The sequence below is a fragment of the Gallinula chloropus genome (genome assembly GCF_964237585.1).
Source record: "Gallinula chloropus genome assembly, chromosome: Z".
Taxonomy (NCBI): domain Eukaryota; kingdom Metazoa; phylum Chordata; class Aves; order Gruiformes; family Rallidae; genus Gallinula; species Gallinula chloropus.
Window position 1 is genome coordinate 18800263 of NC_140089.1, and position 23774 is coordinate 18824036.

The 23774-nt window shown below is 48.4% G+C and overlaps 1 protein-coding gene across 3 annotated transcripts in view; it reads right to left on the reverse strand.

Annotated features, from left to right (window-relative positions):
• Nucleotides 1-23774, reverse strand: part of TMOD1 (tropomodulin 1) — a 32912-nt gene continuing 9138 nt past the window's right edge. For all 3 annotated transcript variants that reach the window (XM_084278173.1, XM_084278175.1, XM_084278174.1), the window contains exons 2-10: nt 19797-19960; nt 17716-17872; nt 14222-14341; nt 10390-10479; nt 9768-9898; nt 7526-7633; nt 5640-5783; nt 4772-4916; nt 1-2294 (exon numbers count right to left, since the gene is read on the reverse strand). In XM_084278173.1, coding sequence (XP_084134299.1) covers nt 2230-2294; nt 4772-4916; nt 5640-5783; nt 7526-7633; nt 9768-9898; nt 10390-10479; nt 14222-14341; nt 17716-17872; nt 19797-19916 — 1080 coding nt within the window. In that variant the 5' untranslated portion in view covers nt 19917-19960 and the 3' untranslated portion in view covers nt 1-2229. The remainder of the gene's footprint in view (nt 2295-4771; nt 4917-5639; nt 5784-7525; nt 7634-9767; nt 9899-10389; nt 10480-14221; nt 14342-17715; nt 17873-19796; nt 19961-23774) is intronic.

The following is a 23774-nucleotide window of genomic DNA, read 5'->3' on the forward strand; positions in this document are numbered from 1 at the left end:
GATCCTGCCAGCTGAACGGGCGCCTGGGCTGTGTGGTTAATTTGGGTGGTGCTACAGTGAAACACTGGACAAGCTTCTTGCCTTTTTTTTTTTTTAAAGGGCTTTTTGTTTTTTTCATTCAGGAAAAAAATGCTGTTGTAGTATCCATGGTAGCACTCCCTGCTCTGCAGATGCATTTCCGTGCATGTCTGGGTTTCTTAGGACCATCAGCATTTCTCAGGCTAAGATGCATTTATGTTCTTCTGAAGCCAAGGGAAGCGCTGAGCCTGTACCAAGAAACTTCATGGATGGCTTGGCTGAAATGGTATGGCTTTGTTTTGATGATTTAGTTGACTGTTCTGAAGTCTTAGTGCATGTGGAAGAAAGAGGCTGCCTGCTAGGTTCTTTTTGTTCTTTAGAAATGTTTGCAAGTACTCTCTATTGTTTGCGTTTTCTGAAACAGAACGTGTAGGTTGGGGGAAGAAGCTATAGTGAAGCATTTTATTTGACACCACTGGCAAATTTATTAGGATTTGAAGAACAACAAATACATTTCCCACACTGCTGCAAGTACAGAGCTTTTCTGCTCTGTGGGACAGAGCTAAGCCACTCGTGACACTGGTGCACAAGCTCTGAAGAAACCTGTGGGACTTTTGATGGAATTTGTGTCAAAGGCTGCAAAACCCGACTTAACAGATGTGTATGGGTACACTTCTAGCAAGTGAGAACATTTTCTAGGACACGCTGTCACCAGACCAAGAATAAGGCTTCAGTGTGGCAGTGCTGCTGCCAGGAGACTCTTCCTAATGAGCAGGATCCCGCCCAGGTTGATAAGCGGAAGTTTTGGATGGGATAGTGCTGGGTCCAATCCACTGCATGTCTGTGCCTCTGCAAACCCCTGGGGAATTCCTCCCTGGCTAGATGATGGGTGGTAGCCTGTCTGACAAAACCCTGGCAGACTGTATGCAGTGTTGCAGCATTTCGCTTCACAGCTTTTCTAGGGCACTTTCATTGTCGCATTTATGCAGACGTTAGGGAAGGGAGGAGAGACCCTGACCCTGGAGGCCGAGGGGCGACCTCATCACCACCTACAACTACCTGAAGGGAGGTTGTAGAGAGGTGGGAGATGGCCTCTTCAGCCAGGTGACAGGAGACAGGACAAGGGGAAATGGCACAAAGCTGCACCAGGGCAGAGCCAGGTTTTCAGTTTTCCATTGAAAGAGTTGTCAGGGCCTGGAACAGGCTGCCCAGGGTGGGGGTTTAAGAAAAGGGTAGATGAGGTACTTAGGGATACAGTTTAGCATAGAACAGGAAGGGTTGGACTTGATGATCTTAAAGGTCTTTCCCAACCTTGTGATTCTGAGGGCAGCAGCAGAAATTATCCCCATAAGACAATTTAATAATGGACATGGTCATCTAGACAGAACAGTGAAGAGAGAGAATTTGACTGGTTTCCAGTGCGTATCTGGACACACTCTTTTAACATCAGGAACCTGAAAGGAGCGGGCTCTGGTTTGCTGCTTGGTTTGGGGTCAAGATTTGCATCACATCTCTAAAGGTGACGGGTTTTTTCAGAAACAGGATAGAAGATATGAATAAGATAGTTTAATATTCTTCTATCCTAAACTGCTCAATTTTTGTAACTCTGTTTTATAATTGGTGGCCTTAAGTTCCATCTAATCAGGGGGTGGAGTTCAGTTTTTTCTAAGGAACAGATGCATCTGAAGCAGCGTCTCAGACTGACTCAGCAAATGCTGCTGAAAAAAATCCTAATTCACAGTTCTTGACATTAGCCATGTTTCCAGGTAGTAGAAGTGCTTGTTAAACCAGATGCTCCTCTATAGTTACTTGAGATCAATTTGGGAAAAAAAAATAAAGTATTTTTTTAATACTTGTATAATTTGTGTGGATCAGTTGTATCTTTCACTCATGCATACCACATCCTAACTGTATGGAACACTGTGCAGGAGGCTTATAGAAAAATCAGGTCCCAGGTTAATAAGAGCTGCTGTTACACTGGGATGTACTCTACACTGAGATTGCATAAAATTGGCTTGAATAGTTTTCAACTCTACAGAAAACATCAACAGTCCTACTGGATAAAATCTTCAACTATAGCCACTAGTTAATTTAAACTGTTAGTGCATAAACCAGAACTGAGGCACCACAAAGACTCTGTCAAGGCACTTGTTGCCTTTAGATTTCCACAGTGTAGCGCAGACCACCGGGGATGACCTCCAAAGCCAGGAACTACACTCCAGTTCTGCATTTGGGAAAAATAGGCCCATTCAACTCTGCAAGTCTTCTCTTCCTCACTGAAAAAGAAGAGGGAAGAGGGGTCAGTCATGGGCAGGAAGGTGTGGATGGCCTGCTTGGCTCACCTGCTGCATTAAGGAGCCGAGAGACAGATTCTGCCAGGAAATAAAGAGGACAGTGTCAGCTTCTGAACGCCTGCTCTAAGCTTTATGCAGGTTAAAATCAAGCAAGGCAAGATGAAGTTTCTGCCCCTATGAATTTTTAAGGCCTTCAGCCTCACCTCCTTTATTCTACAGTCAGTTACATTTCACATCGCTTGTGTAATCTGACTTTGCCAAAGCATCATCTGATGCTGGTTGATGTAAGGACAGCAGGAGATGGATACAGCAGTTTTTCCTTTGCTAGTTTGTCTAAATGGATGTTTCAAATTAAAAAAACCCCAAACAAACCAAAACTCTTAGTTCTTATATTAAACCCTTAGCTTCCGGCCCTCTGATCACAGTTAACTTTAAAGCAGTCTCATATCTGCTCTTAAAAATTGGTTTACAGCTTGACAGCTCCTGACTTCAAGGAATGTGTACAAGGAAAAACTGAGAGGGGGAAGGCATAAAGAGGATGCAGACATTAGCTCATGAGGATGAACGTAAAAGCCTTCATGGCTGAGTCATACAGGGCAGCTTAGAGACAGAAGTTGAAGGACCAAAATCAAGTTCTGGTAGCATCAGGTGATTGTAGGCAAGAGTGCTGGAGTGGAGCACAAGCAGAGAGCTATTGCTGACAGGGAGGAAAATAAAGTTTGTTCTATACTTATACATCATCCAGGTGTGGAGCTGAGCCACTTTTGCCAGAGACCATCACACCGATGAATAGGAGCTGCAAACAAGAACCAAGTCAGACAAAAGTGCAGATCATAATGGTCGAAGAGCACAACTGCAGTGCACAGCTGTTACACAGACAGCAGGTTGTGAACTCCTCTCCTTAAAAACAGGAACAATTAAAACACCAAATCCAAATCTTCCAGCTGATAAGTATGCCATGTGCTGCAGTCATTAAAACCCTTGCTTTGTTCCAAAGGACAGGAAACAGCAATCCTTTCCTAGTGCAGCTCTAGTAACCAGGAATGCAGCTGCAGGCAGAATAAATATGCAGTGAGCTGTAACAATGAGTATTCTGTGTGGTCACAGAAGAACTGGCGCATGCCCCTCAGCCTGGCTGTGCTTCCTAGGAGTGCAGTACTGGCTGAAGCAGGATCATTTGTTTGTTTGTGTGTTTGTTTCCAACACAACATACTCACTGTTTAAATATCACAACCACTTAAAGGTGTTTTTCTGTGGCTTTTAAACCTGAAATTGATTCATGAAGGGACAGAAGACTCTGCCTGTGGTGAACCACATGAAGATTACAGTATGTGGTTCCAGTTTTCCATAATGTCTTCATGGTTGGCATTTATATGTTAGACCCTGCCTGTTAGCCCTCACTTTACAGAGGTTTCTGGTAGAGCCCAGCAGCACTAGTGGTGGTGATGGGGTTGTCCCTGGGAGCCTCCAGCCCAGCATCCTGCTCGCAGCAGGGCTTTGCCAAGTGGTGGGTCAGGGCAGGCGCTGGCTTGGTCCCTCTGAGACTTGCAAGCCCCCACCCTCCTGGGGAAGGGGTTCCTCCAAGTGTGCAAAGAGGACAATCTGCAAACTTTGCCTCGTTCCTCCTGGATGTATTGTCTGCTGCTGCTGGGGAGTCTGGAGCTGCCGTGACTGTAACCATGCTGCCCCGGCAGCTGGGAGCCATGGAGTACAGCGTGGCTGGTACGCTGGCTGTGTGTGTGTTTGGTGCTGCAGTGCAGGGCTGGTTCCCAGTGCTCTACAGCAGCTTGCAGCCGAGTAATGGAAAGCCTCTGCCACATGTGGATCAGCTGGAGAGGCAGTCCACAGACTTACCCACATTATGTTTCACGAGCACTTCTGATCACTGCATTGAGGGTATAAAGATAACTCCAAGCCATGTGGCATCCCACCTCTCCCTAGAAACACTTTCGGGTATTTTTTTTTTGCTGAAGGGGATGGGCCAAGTCACACTGCCTTCAAAGTTCAACTCTACTACTTTTCATCTCCTTGTTAACAGGGAATGAAGCTGAGGAAGACAAGCACTTGGCAGGAATCACAAGTGCTGGCAGCTCATAACCCATGTGCCATATGCTGCATCACACGCTGTATCAAAGCATGTTAGCAGCTCTTGCTCCTTCCCAACAAGACCCACAGCTGCTGCCAAAAACACTGCCTCTTCTGAGCATTTTAGCTGCCCAGTGTCTCCAGGTCTGGAGCACAACACACTGCCTGGTCAACAGCACCTGTGCTAGGGAATGCTGGTGAAGGCTGCTTGCCTCCTTGAGGGGCAAGTCCTCATCAGGCCCATCAAGAGGTGGTTTCATCACACCCACCAAAGCCCTCCTGTGAATGTTGCTGGCCTCCTATCACTAGGAATTGCCCACAGGCAAAGGGAAGGACCTTCCCATGCTCCCTGGCTTGCAGCCAGCCCAACTCACCTAGGTCATTGTTATTCATCATGGCATTGGAGGCGCGGAGCCGGGGGCCTTGCTGAGTGAAGTGGTACCCGAACTTCAGCAGGGAGGTGTTTTTTTCCAACATGTCTGCGATTTCCATTTCGACTTTGTTGCCCAAGGGCTGGCTCTTTTGGAAACAGAAAAGCAAGCTGGTCAAGTCAGAGAACGATTCAGAGTGAGCACTCAGATCTGCCATCCCCACCCCTTCCCTCCTCCTCTGAACCTAATGATCCACTTGATATTTTTGACTTGGAGCTGGTGAAACAAACTGCTGGCCTGTTCCTGGTACAACTGAGTGGCTTTGATTCTTCCAGGAGACCCTCCCACAATCACCTTTCACAAAGACTGTATTTCTTGGACAGATTTGCAGCTAAGAGACATCTGGAGAAACCATGATTTTGAACCCCTGTTCACGTGTCCCTGAGCTCTCCGTAACAGCCTCTTCACTACCACCCCCTGGGCTTCTGAAGAAGCTAAACTTGCCACAACATCTGGAGCTCTCCTTCTCTCCCTTGCACTGTAGTAAAAATTTCAGATTTACTAAATAGACTTTATTACTTACATCCTCACAAGAGCTCGGAGCAAGGTGTGATACTGGACAGGTGCATCATCACTCTCAAGGGCACCACCAGGAATGCAGAAAGCTGTTTGCACTGCCACAGCTTTTGTTAAACACTGTGGGTAGTACCAGACCCTGCCTGGGAACCACAGCAGAAACAAGGGCCTGAAACCTCTCCAAAGCAGCCCAGCAGCAGCTGGGGGCTGCCACCCTCCGCCTTGACCAGCCACTCAGTTTCCCACAGCCAGGACACGCTCACTTGCTCAGAGCTCCCGCTCGCCCACTCTTTACCTGGTTGTCGATGCGCAGCTCAATGAGCGATGTGTTGCCCTGCAGCGCTTCGACAAGAGCCAGCACCCCTGACCCAGAAATGAAGTTGGATTCCACGTTCAGGCTCTTCAGCGTGTTGTTGACCTTCAGCATTTCTGCCAGTGCCTGTGGGCAGGGGTGGGTGGGAAGAGACGGCAGTCAGACAGGCAAGGGCAGAGCACTCCAGAGCAGCAGCTGTTCAATTCCCCTCACCTCCAGAGACACTGGGAGAACTCCACATGCCAAGTGGTTTCACTGCCACCTGATGGGACAGGTCTGTATGGGATGAAGGAGATTCCCCCCATTGCAGGAGCATTCTTTACCATAAGCATGCTGTAGGGCACAGCAAAACCTTGAATGGACAAACCCATAGGGCCACCCCAAAAGGTGACAGTCCACACCTGCAGCTGTCCTGTGACAGCTTCATCTGTCGCTCTTCTAAAGCCAGCACAGTGATGGCAGGGATGCTGGCCCTGCCTCCTGCCTAAATGGCTCCCTGCCTGCACTGCTCCTTGCGTGCAGGGCTGAGATGCTCCCCATCACAGCAGGCAGAAACAGAAGCATCTGTTTTAAAAAAGGGATTCTCCACATCCAAGATGTTTTCCCAAGTATCATCACACTCATATTAATCACTTTTGCTTCCCTCAGCGGCTAAGACCAAAAGCGGGCTAGGATGCTGCCAACCCTCACCACCCTGATTTCATGATTACATTTCATAAGCTGCACAGAAGGACTCATAGAATCATAGATTGTCTTGGATGGAAGGGACCCTCTAGATCATCAAGTCCAACCATCACCCTAACCCACCAACCACCATTAAAAACCACACCCCTCAGCACCACATCTAACTGTCTTTTAAATACCTCCAGGGATGGAGGGAGACTCCACCACCTCCCTGGGCAGCCCATTCCAGTGCCTGACAACCCTCTCTGTGAAGAAGTTTTTCCTAATATCCAAGCTAAACCTCCCCTGACTCATCTACAACATGAAACAGAAAGACCAGAAGGTGATGCCCAACTGGCAGGGCTGACCTGCACCCACTCACACTGCACTTGGCTCCACAGTTCCTTTAGCCCAGCCCAGTGCCCCACGGACCCTCAAACAGCACCAATGCTGCCTGAGCAGGCTTCTTCCCCAGTCCGGAGGGCCTGAAGTAACATGAGGGCTGTACTCACTCTCCAAAAAGAAGGGCTGTTCTAACAGGAAACTGGTGTCTCTGTGTGTGTGGAGGAGGCAGGGACAGCCTGAGTGAAACCCAGCAAAAATTGGCTGCAATAGAGTATGGGAGGAGAGGCATGCAAGAACGCAGCCTGGAAAGTAGCATGAGGGCCAGGCACCGTGCTTAGCACCTCTCTGCATCTCTGGTGATTTATAAGACAGCAGACAGAAAAGCCCTTTATCACCACAGAGGCGGTGTCCTGCTTCTGCACAAGGGAATACATGAAAGAGTTGGACCAGGCGTGTGCGAGGGGAGGGTGTGCACACAGCAGCATGCCACTTCATACCAAGAGACAAACAGAGGGGCCCTGGTGTAGGATAAGCCAAGGGGGGCAGCCTGCTTTTACAAAATGCTGCTAGGAACTAAGTTTTTGTCCCCTGGCCCTTTCCAGTGAGTTCCTTGAGGTTGAATATGAGGCCAAAGGGTGTTAGAGGATTGCATCCCAAAATCTCCACAGCTGAGAAAGGAAGTGAAGGAACCAAAGCCTGTCTGTTGCTGGCCTTCACTAGTGCTCCTGAAACCAAAGCACCTGCACCAAACCCCAGAGGTGCAGAACATGCCACACACACTGTAAGGTGCAAAAGCAGTAACTCCCAAAATGCCCAAGTGCATCTATCTCCTCAGCAGACGACAAGCTGACAGTACTTACGAAAGCAACAGGATCATTGCTGCGTGTCCCAACAATGCTGAACTTCTTCACATAGGTGTTACTCTTCAGCGCCTCTGCAAAGGCTTTTAATGTTGGTATGGGAATATTCTGTGAAAAGAAATGCAAAACACCTGTGGTGGGCCATCATCTGTACAGAGGAATATCAGTATATTTAAAGGATGCTTTAAATTTCTTACCAAGGCCAAATCACCAAATACACTCAAGTTGTATTACAAGGGGTCAATAAATGATAAATGTTTTTACAAGTTCTCTTGCCTAAGGAGCATGGCAACGTCTTCCTCCTATCTCCCACTAGGCTGGTGGCTTGCTGCCTTGATTCCAAGCTGCAACATCTCTGCTGCTTAATTTAATTGCCCAGAAACTCAGCTCATTACAAACGCAGGCGTTGTGTGGATGTATGTAACTAGGATCCACGAGCCTACAAAGCACTGCTCCTGCGCTTTTCAATACGAATGACAGCACTGAGCAACAACCATGTCATGCTCAGGAAAATTTCCACCTACCCTGATACAGAAAGGCCTGAAACCATCTCCTGGTAGTACAAACCACAGACACTTCTGACTGCTTTGCACAGCATCTTTAAGGCTAACATTTGCCATGCCAGGTCCTAGCCCAGAAAACAAGTCCATGGTGCTTACACTGAGTTCCTACAAAATCAGTGGTTTTCAACTTAATCAAGCATTTTAGACAGTCTTTTCAGATGCACAAATTTCCACCTAAGATTATAAGTGGTATCCTCAGCTTGGACTTCTTGACATATCTTTTGGATACCACCATGTGGAATCATCAATAGTCAAAGCCATCTGCAGGGCCATGAGACAGAGCACTGCAGCTTACCATCTCCACCACTGCTCTCTGGTTCTCCTAAACATGTCCTAAAGCAAAATAATGCCTGCCAGGCCCCCAGTCTGGTGTCCTCAAGGGACATGCAGGATCACTAGACAGAATCAAATACTTGAAAGTAAAACTCTCCATGTTACAGGAAAGTGCAGGTGGCAGGGCACAAGTGTTTCTCATGTGCACGCACAGGTAAACACGTTCTTGTGATCTGAGTATGTCATAATTTGACAGACCTCATGGGATGGAGGTCCTGCAGTCACAGAGGACCGATGGCAACTGTATTTTTTCAGATGTGTATGTGTTCCAGAGGCAACATAAGAAGTGCTGCTGTGTCCTGATTTGCTTTCTACAAGAAGTAAAGGAGTCCCACAGAAGGGATGGGTGGGAGATGGACCGGGCTACCTCCAAGAAGGGAATTTTCTTCCTATTTTCATGGCAACTGTCAAGATTATGAAACCATTCTCCTCCCACCATTTTATCTTACATAAACAGCCTTTTCACCAAATATGCCTGACTAAAACATAAAAGCAACCTCAAATGCATTTAAAGGTGGGAAATGGGTCTCCCTAACTGCCCTCAATACAGCTCTGCTCTTCTATTTACAAGGGCCCTGCTACCACCCCCACACCACTGTCCCACAGCTGGTAACAGCCCTAAGATGGAGATGTGAAGATTGGTGTCTCTTGTCTGGCTGCATGCAGTGTTACAGTATGGCTCTCTGCAGCAACACAGACTTGGTCTGTCTTCTTTGTATCAAACATTTGGGCTTGTCACTAAGAGAGGAGATGCCACGGTTCAGCCCCAGCCAGCAGCTGAGCACCATGCAGCTGCTCACCCGATCCCTGCAGAGTGGGAAATGGGGGGCAAAGAAAAAAAGAAGGAAGAAACAAGGCAAACCCCGTGGGCTGGGCTAAGGATGGCTTACCAGGAGAGCAGAGAGAGCAGTACACAGTGACAGGACTTTATAGCAAAACACACAGAACTGGTGACACATGGTGCAGTTTCTCACTGACCCACACAACTCAGGCTGTACAGCTCAGAACTGTCCCAAAACCAGACCACAGCCAAAACTGCGAGTCTTGGAGTCGTGTGCTTCTCCCCCACCAGCCCCACTTTATACTGAGCATGATGACATGGTATGGAATAGCCCCTTTGGTTAGTTTGGGTCACCTGTCCTGGCTGTGTCCCCTCCCAGCTTCCTGGGTGCCCCCCACCAGCATGAGAAGCTGAAAAGTCCCAGACTGCTTGGCAGTAACTAAAACACCCCTGTGTTACCAGCACTGCTCTCAGCCTGACTCCCAAACACGGCACTACACTGGCTGCTAGAAAGAAAATGAATGCTATCCTAGCTGAAACCAGGACAGTAGAAAGGAGCAAATACCATAATGTTGTTAAGGTTGACTTCCTCCAGCTCAGGATCATTGCTTTGTATTCGTTTCAGAGTTGCCTCCACATCCGTTGAGTTTGGTTCCTCATCAGGAACTGGTTTGTACTGTGTCGGCTTAATCACACCTGCAAAGCAAGACATGTGAAACCGAGAGCAGCCCGAGCAGCACCATGTTTTCTTCAGGTGCCTTACACATCCAGAGGAAGAAGCATGACCTGACAAACAGACACATGATGGGAGCCTGGACAAGGACTTGTCAGCTCCACCTACACTCCTGTGCCTCTGGAAACAGTGCCCAGCACTGGGGCCATCCAGTACAGGACAGCCAGTGCCTGCTGCTATGAGCTCTCAGTGTCCAAAACTGGATGCTGGAGGGCACAGTGATTGTGCAGGGCTGTTCCCCTGGCTGTCCTAGCTCCCAGATGGTGCTGGGGCAGCAGCTGAGACTGCAGTGTGTTGGCTCACACAGGGCAAGGGTGCACCAGAGACAGCTCCAGCAATCATCACACGCTCTGACATTCATGGCTCCAACTTTCAGCCTAAAAATAATTCCCACTTTGCCTCTGTAAGCAGCTTCAAAGCCAAACACTGCAGCCTGACACTCTAAATCACTCACTGTTGAGCCCTTCTTTGTTCACAATCGTGCTGCTCCCCAGTGCTTCGTAGTACTGCTGGTTACTCATCAAGGTGTGCATGCCAAGGATGGCTACAGGAAAAGAAAAGGAGAATACAACTTGAGTTACTGCAGGCTCCAAGACAAACAAAAGACATGTACCAGCCACACTAGCCAGGACGGGGTCTGTAGCGCATTACCTTTCCCTATGCAGGCACAGACCATACAAAGGTGGGACCAAGCCCCTCCAGCTGCCATAAATACACAACAGGGCTCAAATGTGCTCCTTTGTTTATTTCAGTGTGGCACAATTCATGGGAGAAGAGGAATATCATCTTGCAGACAACAAACACACAGACAGACATGTCTACCCAGTGAGTGACTTGATTCAGTGTCATGCAAAACACAGGGAGGGGAAGACAATAAAACACAAAAAATACCATAGGTGGGATTTAACCTTAAGGGGGTCCGGTCCAGCAGGAACCTGCACATCCTCATCACCCTTGCTCACCTGGGCACGTGTGCCAATCCTGCTCTTGAGGTGAGCTCTGCCCCACGCAGAACTGAACCCACCCCTCGGGCAGCAGCACAGGAGGTGACTCTCACCTGAAGCAGGGCTGTGCACATCACACTCTAACTCCACAAGAAGTGGGGTGGGGGGTGTGTTCTGAACTGATCTTTGTGTGCTTGAAAGTTAACATGCTGAGAAGCTGCAGCTCTGCTAGCTCGGTTGAAACGCAGAAAGCCATGGTATGAACAAAATTCAAAGACTGCAAGAGCCCAAAAGCCAAACTTCTGCCAGCTCCTCTGTCTCAGGCTCACGACTGCAAAACCAATATGCAAACGCACATTGAAGTGTGCCCAGGGGGATCTGCTGACATTCTTGCCAGCTGCAAATGAGCAGTGGGAAGCCAATGGCTTAGAAACATTTGGGCAAAGATTCTGTTTATAAAAATAACCCTGCTACTAATCACATGAAGTTCACGTTTGAAAATGAACTGGGTTTTAAATCAAGGTTTTTGGGGTTTTTTTTCCTCAGGTAACTATATGACTCTTTATAAAGAAAAATGCAGGCACATGAATACTTGTCAGACATAATACAACAGGCACAGTGGTTAAAATAAATAAAGGACAAATCTCTCTTGGGAATTCAAGCATGCCACCACAAAGGCACTTTGCTTTCCCATGAGCTGCTCCTCTTATGCTTGGCTGGCACCAGTTCATCACCATTTGCTCGGTGTTTTGGCCAAGAAGGGCTGAGAGTTTCAGAAGGTTTTCCCTACCGCCCATCACGTGAATGGCATCTGTTGCAGTGACAGCTCACCATGACACCCTGTCTGGGTTTCATGGGCAGGACAGCCTGCACCAAAGGGTGCACTTGTTTGGCTGATCAAGCCATAGTTACATCCCTCTGCAGCCCTGCTTGCAGAACAGCCCATGGGAAAGCTTTGCTTCTTGCTGAACATTGAGACAAAGTAAATCACTGATAGGGAGCTAAAGCATGAGAACAAGAAACTGTTAGAAGAGCTCTTTGTACTTAGAAATTCCACTGTGGTGATAGAAACCTGATACGGTGTAGATGGCCTTCCCCCCCCCCCCACCTTTTCCTGACCCCTAGCTATGTGTGAAGCAATTACGACATCTCCTTTGAAAGGGTACTTAAACAGCAGCCAGCTTGAATAAAGTGAACTGATTGCTTTCAACCATATTGGTGTGCAGTCTGGTCCGAGTGCCTCTCTGCACTTCCAAAGCCCTGGATATAACTTATTTTCCAAAACCTGGATTTTGGACATGGGAGCTCACAACCAAAGGGTGTCAATGAACACCATGTGCACATCCCTGCTTGGATTGCAGAGAGCCAAGCAGTCTCCATCTGAAAGTCTGAGGTGGTTCTGTGACTCTAGTCTGCCTGTTTGGATTTTGGTGAGCCTTCTGCTCCACCACGGGCTCACAGATGAAATTTTCAGGAGTGCAACGCAACTCAGAAAAATAATGTACAGACTCAGCATTTTGGGGACACAGATACACCCCAAACACAGCCTGCTCTGTCAACAAAATCTGCCCACCATCCAGGACTGTGAGTATCAGGACTGCAGACAGAGGGAAGGATCTGCTGTTATGTCCATGCAGGGTTTTTTGGTGCTAGAGTTTGTGCTGGCAGACAAGAGGGACTCACTGTTTCTACGTCTGGTGCTGAATTTGTATTATCCAAAGGAATTCAAGAGAACAAAGGCATCCCACTTCTGCCTCCCCCACCTGACCAAAAGTATGGGAGTTCTTTCAGGACTTGTTGGGAGCCACCTGCAAGAGCTATCCTGCTGGCCTTGAGAAGGAAGGGATCCTGTACACCATGGCTGAGTGCAAGCCCCGCTGAGCAGGCAGGAGCTGCTCCACAGCCATTGCAAACTTGGAAAAGCAGTGCTGTCACCGTCAATATTGAGATTTCAGCACAGCTTGTACCACATCAGTTTTCCTGCTGCCTCTTCACGTGTATTCTTCCAACAACTGCAGAACAAGCTACCCTGAACAGCATTTCTCTTTGAAAATTATTGGTGCGCTGATCTGGAGCTCAGAACAGCAGATTTTATAGGATAGAGATTTATAGGACTCTCAGAGTATAGTAAAAAAGCAAAACCCAAAGATACAATGCTTGTCTGGGGTATGTTGGAAGCCTTAATGCAGAAACATATTTGTAAAACAGAATATATCATTGTAAACCAGAATATATTATTATGTAGAAGCTGTCTAGTTGGTGTGGTTTTTCTAAAGGCTCACTTACAGACTTTTGGCAAGGAAGACACTGCTATGGAGTGTGGAAGTCTGAAGGAGACAGAACTGGAAGAAGCAGCCAGTAACACTGAAATATTCATTGACTGATAGACCAGCAGGCAACAAATGAGCTTGGTAAGGCACCAAGGGGGTGTTCATACGCACAGCTGGCCAAGGCATATCCCATCCCAGCCACACAGCTACATCCAAACTACTGGCTTTATTGAGATAATACCAGTATCATCATCTTTACAGTGTCCACCCAATGATGCTAGCAGGGGGTCGCCTCCACTCCGACAACACTGCCTGAAAAGCAGCAGGGGGACACTGCCTGGGCTTCCCTCACAGGGAGGTGTAAAAAACCCCCTCAGATTGGGACCGCACCCGCCCTTGGTTTGCAGAGGGTTTGTTTAGCCTGGTGAAGAGCACACTGTTGGGACCTGAATGGCACCTGCAATGCTTTGTCCCCTCATCCAGCTTGTTACGCATTCCAGCCTCCTCCTCAGCTGCTGTGAAGCACACCACCCTGTTAATGCATGACTCCACCACGCCCCCTGATAACGCTGACAAAACTCACTGACCATTCACATCACAAGAAATCCTTAGCTTTAAAAATGTGTTGGAAAAGCTCTTTAACAGTAGCCGTGAGCTGAGAAAGACTGTGCTACCCTGACAGCTCCTTTAATAGGTTGCACAAGAAATCCATGTTCTCACTGGGCCTCCTTGATTGTTTCCTAGAGGTTTGGCTTGAAGATAGTTGCACTCCTGGAAGTGACAGGCTGCAATTTGCAAGACTCAGTGGTAGAGACAGGAGAAGACATCAAACAGCATGCTACATTCCCTTAATAAATCCTTCATTTTGGTCCATGCTCCCGACTAAATCATGCGGACTGAGAGTAACTTTAAATATACACCTCTTTTTTAACAAAGAAATAAATCCTGTCAAACCTGACAGCATCCAGGTAAACAGCAAAGAGCTCAACAGCTCATTTCCCACAAAAGAACGAACAAAAAGAAACTAGTAGTCGAACAATATGAACCCCCAATTCACGTGAATCTCTTTTACCAGCAATATCACAGAGCTCTGCATCAGAGGCATTAGCAAGGGCTTCCTCCAGTTCCGGCTCCAGAGTCACACTTTCCAAAACAGGATCCATCGGCTTCTGCTTGGGGATCCAAGCTTTCCCTAAAAACACAAAGTGAGGTCACTCTCAGTCCAGTTATAGCACCTGTTTCACAACTAGCCATGCAGATACATTTCTGCGAGGTGAGGTCTGCACAGCAGAAAGGACAGAGAGGGCAGAAGGACCTACAGAAAAATCATAATCCATTCCCATTAGCTCAGCCCAAGTCCTGCTGTGATGTGAGCCACAAGGCACCTGCCAGACACCTCCTCCAACCATGGACCTGGACTCTTTCACCAGCTCAGAGGGATGGATGCAGAAAAGCCTAATTGTGCATTTGCGCCAGACGATGACTGCTCAAAGCACAGCACTCATACAGACACACTGGGCATGATCCTTCTTTGAAGCCTGAATAAAAGGGATGGAGATTTGTCAGCACTCACGGGGACAAAGAGAGGCCAGAGGCCCCGGTCCAGCCCTGTGCAGGATTGGTCCTGCCCCTGAGACTGCTCCTGCTGCTAACCCCAAATCCACAGTGGCAGGGCAACTGGCACATCAGTCAAAAGCAGATGGAAAGAAGGTGGTGGAGGGAGACTGACAGCAGGCAGGGATGGCAGCTGGTCAGCCAGTGAGCACATGGGATCCAAGAAGGAGACAGCTTAAGGCAGCTGGTCCGGCTCAGCATTGCTACAGAGGACAGTAGTGCAGGAAGAAAAGGCACAGAGGGTGTGCCAGATGGAGACATCCGTGCTCTATCTCCTGGGACAGAAAGAGGCCAAGGAACAGGCTTTTTCCCCACAAGTCAGAGGTGCAAAGCAACAGGTAGAGCTGATAATGAGAAGCTGCCACCTCCTCCACTTGCCTGTGGCCTTTTCCTAGTGGGTGCTGTCCACACAGACACAGCAGATGAGGCAGCTCCGGCCTAGCTCTGGATGCCATGGGCTCCCCGGCATCCTGCCGCCCCCTTGTGTGGGCTGACTGCCAGCCAAGCCATGGTCCCTTCTCTGCTGGAGCCAGCCACATCCCAGGGAGATGTGGGGCAGCGGACAGGGTTTGTGGGAGCAGCCATGCAGCTCCCAGCTCCTCACTGCCTGCACTGCCCAGGCCAGGGCAGATCTCTCTGAACGGGTCAGGCCTGAGCTTTCACAACAGTGCACCTACTTGTGGCCAGCCCAGCCTCCAAAGGAAAGAGACAGTCTGGTGGTGTTTTAACACACCATGGCTGGCAGCAGTGCTGCTGCGGGATGGGAGAAGGAGGAGGAATCTCAGAGCACTTGAGAGCAGTCCCCTCCCCTGAAATAGTCCAGGAGCACTGCAGAGAGATAGCGAGTGCAAAACTCTCAGCCTGGCATGTCAGCCAGGACTATTTTTGTCCCCCTCTGAAACCAGAGTCAGCGGCACCGAAGGGCAGAAACAAAGATCCTGCCACTCAGGGATGTGCAGAAACAGAAGCAGCTAAATTTAGCCTCAGGAAAGAAGCAACTGCGCTTCGGGCTCCCCTGGTATGAAATGGAGGTTGCTATAAACAGCCTTTTGCAAAATGGCCCGTCTCCTGCCTGCACGCTGCCTCCCTGACAAAAAGGGTAGGAATGTGCCTCCTGCGATGCAGCTGCGCTCACAAAAATAGGCAGAGTGTCATATGTGCCTGCACGGCCAAGCACCTTCTGGGTACTCTGCAGCAAAATGTTGAGTCCCCTCAGCTCTGGCTTGGTATGGAGACCCAGAACCACTGTCCCACCGGATACATGGCCTGGCAAACTGTATGCACCATCTGACCAATTCAGCAGGGAATAAGAAAAACAGGGCAAACTTAATTCTGTTGTCACTCAGTATAACTCCTTTTGACGTGTCAGTGTCATTGAAACTTCTGGGTCTTAATCTGAGACACTTTTCTAACTCAGTCACGCTTTATTAGAAACTTGAACTTAATTAAATGGTGCATGCAAACACTGCATTATGTATCCTACTACAGCAGATACGCACACACCAACTCGAACCCTGTCCAGCAGCACGTCCAGGACAGCACCTCCCATGGCAAACTAGCAAATCACCCTCTGAGCTGACAACATGGTGATTTATTTCCAGCTCTGCCACAACTGTGAATGTGTAATTTAACATCTCTGGCTCACAGTCAATGTAAGTAGTGTCTTCACTCAACAGCGCGTTACAAGTGAAAATATGTTTAATGTGTTTGAGAACACATCAGATTGAAATATGATTAGCCCAGACCAGAAGCTGAAGCCTCAAAATGCCAGAAATACCTCTGTATCCTTTAGAGCACTGCTACTACCTGCTGGGCTAGCCAGGCAGGTAGCACGCCTTGGGCTGGGGCACATTTGGAGTTGCTAGATCACTCTTCCTGAGAGCACCCAATTTACTTTTTTCTCCACTTACTTCTTTCAAGGACAACTATATATATATATATATGTATTTTTTTGGATAAAAATACTACCTCAAGTTTTATTAAACAGATAGATTTAACACAGAGGCCTGTGAATCTGTAATGAGGCAGCTTTGAGAAGGACCTCAACTGGGAGACATCTATACATGCCCACATCTTCCTGCACTTCTGTTTTGACATGGGGCAACCAGTAATGAGACCAGTGTACAACCACATATTCAGTCAGAGGGGAACCATGGTACAGAGAGAGACAAAACAGCAGAAAAAAGGTGTTGAGAAGCTCCTAGAACCCAGAGGCAAGGACTGACTGGACCTCGTCCCATGTCAGGTGATATTCAGAGTCCTAACGGGAGCAGGAAAGTCTTTTGGATAATGGGACATGTCCCAGGAGAACAGGAAAAGATGACAGAAGGAGGAAAGAGAAGAGGCAGGACAAACCCCTTGGTCACAGGCCCCAGGGTCACGCAGAGCAGGGTGCAGCAGCCGCAACAGGATATGGTGCAGGAAGGCAGAAACACGCAAGCTGCAGGAGACTGGGAAATGAGGCTGGGGGTGTCAAGAGGTGACAAAGACCTGACAGAAACTGTTGGGATCCACACAGCTGAGGGGAGCTGTGAAGCTTCTGAAGCTTCTATCAAAATGAAGTTCAGAGTGTAGGGATGGAGCACAAAAGGCAACACTGAAAGATGGAGTACAGCCTGCAGAGCTCGTATAAGGACAGAGCAGAGAACGAACAAGAGAGGACAGGTGATGATGTATTTCCTAGAGCTTGACACAGAGGAATGGGCACAGAAGGAGGCTGCATAGTGGTACAGCCTCTGCCCATCAGGTGATACCCAAATCAGCAAGCATGTGGACCTCCTTGGGGACACCCCGGTTTATTAGACAGCCTGGGCCAGAGCTAGACATCAGAAAGAGCAGATCCACTACTCTACTGGTGTCAAAATAAAGTCATGATTAAGAAACAGGGGTCAGACACATTGCTTCTGCTATGCACCCACTGTGCCTTCACTGTGACACAAAGGATGACCATACCTCTTTTTTCACCTGTGAAAGGAACCAAATCTTCTCTGTCTTTAACGTCCTTTGCCTGCTTTTCTAGGTGGGCCATGAGTTCCTCCCTTTTGAACGGCCCAGTTGGTGGCTTTTGCGTCTGATCCCGCTGCCGGAGCCCCGCTGGCAGCAACGCGTTCTAAGCATGGAGGGGAGAAACATGGGTTACCACCGTAGCCATGATGCCCAACCACCAAACCCTCTCTGCGATCCACTCCCCTCATGGCACTGTCTGTCTTCTGCACTGGTGGGCAATTTGCTTCTCCTTGTGTCAAAGGTCATCTCCATCCAACCCCACTGATTTCCACACTAAGACACGTGATGCTCCATCCCCCTCCAATTTCAATCGCTGGCTACACTACAACTTCTCTACACTACCAAGTAGATGTTACTCTTTAACAGCAGCTCCTGCCCTTTCACTGGGCCATCTTCCCACACTCTCACCATTTCTGGGGCTTCCTCACAGCAGCTGCAGCACCACAACCCAGCTGCTAAGCTCAGAACATCTTCTCCACCTTATATATGTCCCTGCAAGTACACACATGCCTCACATGCCCTAATAAGAATTAGTTTGGGGAAATCCCATGGTCTTTCACAGAGCAGGCCAGAGAGCTGTGGTCGTCTCTTCTGTCTAGTGTGATCCACCACAAAACTACAGGCAGGATCTCACAGAGAAGGTCACCCTGCTGCAGAGCAAAACCCCTGCTAACCTCAGCCCTTTTTCAAACTGCCTCCTTGTTATTCAGTCACATTAGCCACCATGGGAAGTTGGTTTGTGCCTGACACATACAGCACGTAAGCACCTGCTTATATTTAAATATAGAACAGCCTTAACACGGTAAGTAAGACTATTCCCAGATTTGACACTAAGCATGTTCTTTAAAGCTTTGCTGGATGGAAGTCAACATTTACTTTTTAAGACATCCAAAGTGATTTTGAACAACATGCTGGTTTAGCCATGGCTGCCTAAAAAAAAATAATTCATTATAATTTCAATCTGCATCAGTGAAGAGCCTGGGAAGGAAAATGACTAATAGGAAGCAGTTAGACTTGGAGGGCAACCTTGGAGGGTGACAGAGGAGAACTGTGCTAGTGCAGGAGCAGGGAGGCACAGGGAACAGCTTGCTTCCTCAGGCTTCGTGCTGTGAGAGGTGACCAGGCAATCTTCAGGCACAGTTAACTCCTGTGCTCAGGCTATGCCTGTCCTGAGGCATGTTTGTGATTATTTTACCTTTCTGCATCTTTCACAGAATGCTGCCTGGCGCTGCGTCTTCTGAGGCAGCTGTAACCATACAGCCCATACACTTAATCCCAGGAGCTAGCCTGCCACCTCTTAATTACTTTCCTGTGTTGCAATTAAAAACACTGATGATGCAATCTACACTGCCCATCATTTCCCCCAGAAATATTAACCGCACGTTACAGGAACAATGTCTCACTTGGCAGTGTCCAGCCTCACCATCTAATGTGTCTGTGACCCAGAGGCCTGCCAGTTGGCTCTGCACATCCCCTGCCAGGGCCGCAGGACAACGCTGCCTCCAGAAAGCTCTCACTGCTTGGCACCAGCAGGCCTGGCGCTGGCATACGTGCAGCCCCTGCTGATCTTGGGAGGTTGCTAAAATGCAATTGTCCCATTTTGCAAAACTCTGGGATTTGAATTTCTGTCCAAATGGAGGAAAACACAGACCATTTGAAGTTTATTATGTAAAAAAACCTTAGCGTCTCAACAAAACCCCAAACATTCCCTCCAAAGTGGCCTGACCAAAAGCAGAAATCCCATTTCCACAGGTGTACTACCCTGCACCAGCACTGGCTCACATTTGTGCTGCAAGTCACAGTGTGTTCATGCATGCCAGGGCAAGGGTAAGGGGATATCACCATGTCCCATGTGTAGCCTGTGTGTCTGAAAACTGCTTCTGCTCATCTGTGGACAGTCCCTTCCATCCTTGTACTGAGCACAGGCTCTGCAAAGGATGTCACTTATCACAGATTACTAATGCAGCCCATTCCTCCACAGTTACCGAGATTTATCATATAACAAATCTCACGTAAACATGACTTACATCTGGATCCAGCTCTTCCAGTTCATTCTCTAACTTCCTGAGCTCCTCCTCTGTCAAAGCTCCAAGGATCTTGTCTTCATCAAGGTCTCGGTATTTCTCTAGCTCTTTTCTGTAAGACATCTTAGAGGACTCTTGTGAATCTCACTCTTATGCTGAAACAGGACCTGAAATGAAAACAAGAACACTGAATACATGAAACGTGACGCTGCAGCCCGGCTGGTTGGGGACTGCTGAATGCCACAGCATTGCTGAAGGTTTATGCTGAGAGCACAGCTGACTTCCAAGCCAGGTCATACTGCTCAGGGCCCCTCCATCCATATCTTACATGCACATACTGTCCCACAGTTGTGAGAGCGGCACAACTTCCTGAGTATGTTGCCCTATCATGGACTTACAGGGCAGCACTTGGTACAGGATTCTGGCTAGACATGCCTTTCTCCAAGCATTGCCAGACGTTAACCAAGTGTCCTAGGCACTGACTTCCTTGAAGGACAATAGACCACAAAGGCTGCAGCTCTCATGTCCTTACAAGCCCCCAGTAACACCTCCATGCACATGGCACTCCAGATAACATAGTCACCAGGTGGGAAAACAGATTTGTAGCATCACTGAGTACTTCTGAGCCCTAGAAACATCCACGAGGCTGCAATGCATGGCACTCCTTCCGGTCTTTTAAAGCCACAAGGAGATCAGGAAGCATTATCTACTCATGCTCAGGAGGCTGCCAGTAAAACGTGCTGTTTAGTGACCCAACTTCCCTGAGACAACACGTGTTTGCACTGCTGCAAGCTAAGCAGCTGACCTGAGCGTTACTGCACCTCTAAACCAACCCCTCCAGAAGAGAAGTGGGAGTAATGTACTAAATGACCTATCCGGATAATCCCTGCTCACCCAGGGGTTTGTCCCATGTCTCCCAATATAAAATGCCATACAGAGTCACATGCATGTAACTGGACCTCTGCCAGCTCTGAAAGGCTGTAGCAGACCTTCTACAAAGGTCAACTTATTTAAAATATGCAGGTGGATTAAAATTATGTTTACTACAACACACAAGAGTATATCCAACTCTGCTTTTTTTGCTGACAGTTTCCTTCTGTTCCATACACTGTCTGTATATTTATATTTTTCAGGCTCAATTTTTGTGGTGAACATTGATTCTAGATAACTTTAAGTGACTTTTTCTACATTTTGAAAAATGCTTTGCTATTCTCTCTCTTTCCAGGTTCTGTGGCGCATCAAAGCCCTACCCTGAGCCACCTCTCTCCAGCTTTGCTCATCCTCTCAGCACAAGTCATGCTCTTATGATCACTCTTCATTACCAGAGAAGTCTCTTCATACAACTTAGAATGCAGCTGCTGTTCCAGATAGGAAAATTATCTTTAGCTTGGTCACAAAAGGACACATTAATGCACAAATGGCTTGACAGCAAGCCCTTAAATTTAGAGCTGTCATCTGGTCAGACATTCTGTTTCCCACTGGTGTGACGGCAATTCCTGCATCACTCGCATTCCTGCCACTCGCCACTCGGGAGGTGGAGCATCAGGAGAGAGTGCCTCCTCCATAGGAGAACAAACCCCCTGGCTCCCACAGAGGGGCTAAGAGGGTGAAAGCCCGCTGTGAGGGTCAGTGGGTTCGGCTGGGTGAGGCAGTGGAGACCCAGCACTCCTGCACTTTACCCATCACCTGCAGCAGTCATCACAAGGCACCTTGAGCTGTGAGACGGATGCTCTGCAGCCACACAGCGGTGGGTGGTCCAGCCAGCAGCCTGCTCAGCCCCAGCAAGGCTGCCCTTCTGGCCAGCATAGGAAAAATCAGAGCCTTTACCACAGTTAGCCATGAACAAACACTTCTGCATTAGAGCAATTATTAGTCTGGTGCAGGATATCCTAGAAAAGCAGCCCAGACCTGGATCTGGAGATGTGCTGTGCCACTGCAACCTTAGATTGAAGTGCTTGAACCACAAATAGTCTGTGTTTCATATGGAATTTTTAGTTTTGACTGCTGTGGAAGGAGCTGGAGCCAAGAGCAGGCAGGAAGGTAGAGGATAACCCACCCCAGGGTGCTAAATTCACTATAACAGCTTAAAATACCCACACCTGCCATGTGCATGGAAATCTCCATCTTAACTACACGGGGATGAGTGCTCACAGAGGCAGTCACAGCCCCTTCCCAGCAATCAGTGGTAGCCTGCCAGCAGAGTCTCAGCTGGGACCCAGTGCAGGCTCTGCAGGGCTGACCTTGTCACCTCCTGCCAGAAGGACAGAGACTGTCAGCGCTGAGAGGCGAAAGGCAGGACAGATGCTGGATGTCAGCGCACACAGGCAATGCTTCTGGAAAGGACTCCAGGTTTCAAAGCATCTTGCAGTGGTGTGAAGTCAGGACTGCATATAGCAAGGGCCATGAGGGTTGAGGACAGGTGCAGAGCCTGCCGAAACACAGCTGAAATCCCCGCAGGGAGAATTGTGTTTGCTACACACCCCAAGCAGAGCTGCCAGGAGGGGACAGTGGCCTCACAGCCTCGTGGTGCAGCTGGATGGTGCCAACAGCAAGTGCAGCTCCCAAGGAGAGCACATCAGGAGGCCGAACCATGCCTGTGGCAGCAGAACCCTTGGTACTGCTCCCTGGCCCGCTGAACAACCTGTGCAGGGTTAGCATCTCATCCCCCAGCACAGCCTCCAGGACAAGTACGTTCACTGGCTCTTCCTTATCTCCACATCCCAGTCCTCTTACACCCTGTCTTGCTAATGAATGTTGGAAGAAAAAGCAGATAGCCCGTGTGCTGTAGAAGGCCAGAGGGCTTTGCATTGCCAAACCCAAGAGAGCAGGTAACTTCTGCCTAAGCATAACTGCTTTAATTTTACAATGTGCTGAAACACCCACCTCCACAAACAGCTCTCCTTGACCCATGGTAGGGTCAGACCTCCACACACCTGCACTCCAAAAAAATAACAAGGTCCTCCAACACAACTGCAATTGTTACACTCAGATTTTTAAATCCACACACTCCTGGACACTCAGGAAAGAGTTAACCCTAATTCACTGCAAATCTGCTCCATCAAATCTGTTCTCAATGCCCTCCTAAGACAACAGCTTTGGTTTCCTGCTATTTTGCATTAATCTAGCAATAGACTTTTAATTCAATCAGTGAAGGAAGCACCACAACAAAATATAAATGTAAGATACAGACACTGCACAGGTCTGACACCTTATTACAACTTTAAGACCTCAAAAAAATTGAAATACACACTGACTACCAAACCAAGACAGCAAGATATGGGGTCTCATTGCTCACTGTCCTAAGTATTCATCAGACACATTAGAAGACAGCCCAAACACTTGCATTTGGTTAAGTCTCAAAAGCACACACGTTGGTATGCATCAAGATTGATAAAAAGGTTCAGAAGGGGAACAATTAAATCAGATGGGAGATGCACATACACTACAGGTCACCTACAGGGAAGGCTTACCACCAGGAATGCAGGAAAACAAAACCACAACAAAACAGGGGAACATTTGTGATTATGAGAGGGTGGAATACTTTTCCTTCTGAAAACCACGGAACAAACAAATAGATGCTGTAGAACAACTGAAAATGAGAAGCACCCTGTACGACACAGCCAATCCTCCTCTCACTGCTCCACACCAGCACTGTGCCATTTCTGGGGCACTGAAAACCAAGACCAGCACTGACCCCTGCACAGGGTACCAGCCAAGAGCTGGGGAAAGTGGCCTACCAGGGACCTCTGTGTCCTGTCCATGGTGGAAACCAGGCACAGGGATGTGGTCGTGCTGCTCAGGTGGGTGCGCAGGGAGGGCAGGAGCAGGGCAGCAACGGGCTGAGGCTGCAACAGGCTGCTTGGGAGAGGCTGTGGAGCAGCACAGGTACTGCTGAGCCACAGGATCTGCAGGACCATCCCTGAATGCTCTGACAACCCCAGGAAAAAGAAGCAGCAGAAGTGGGTGAAGTGACAGGGAGCA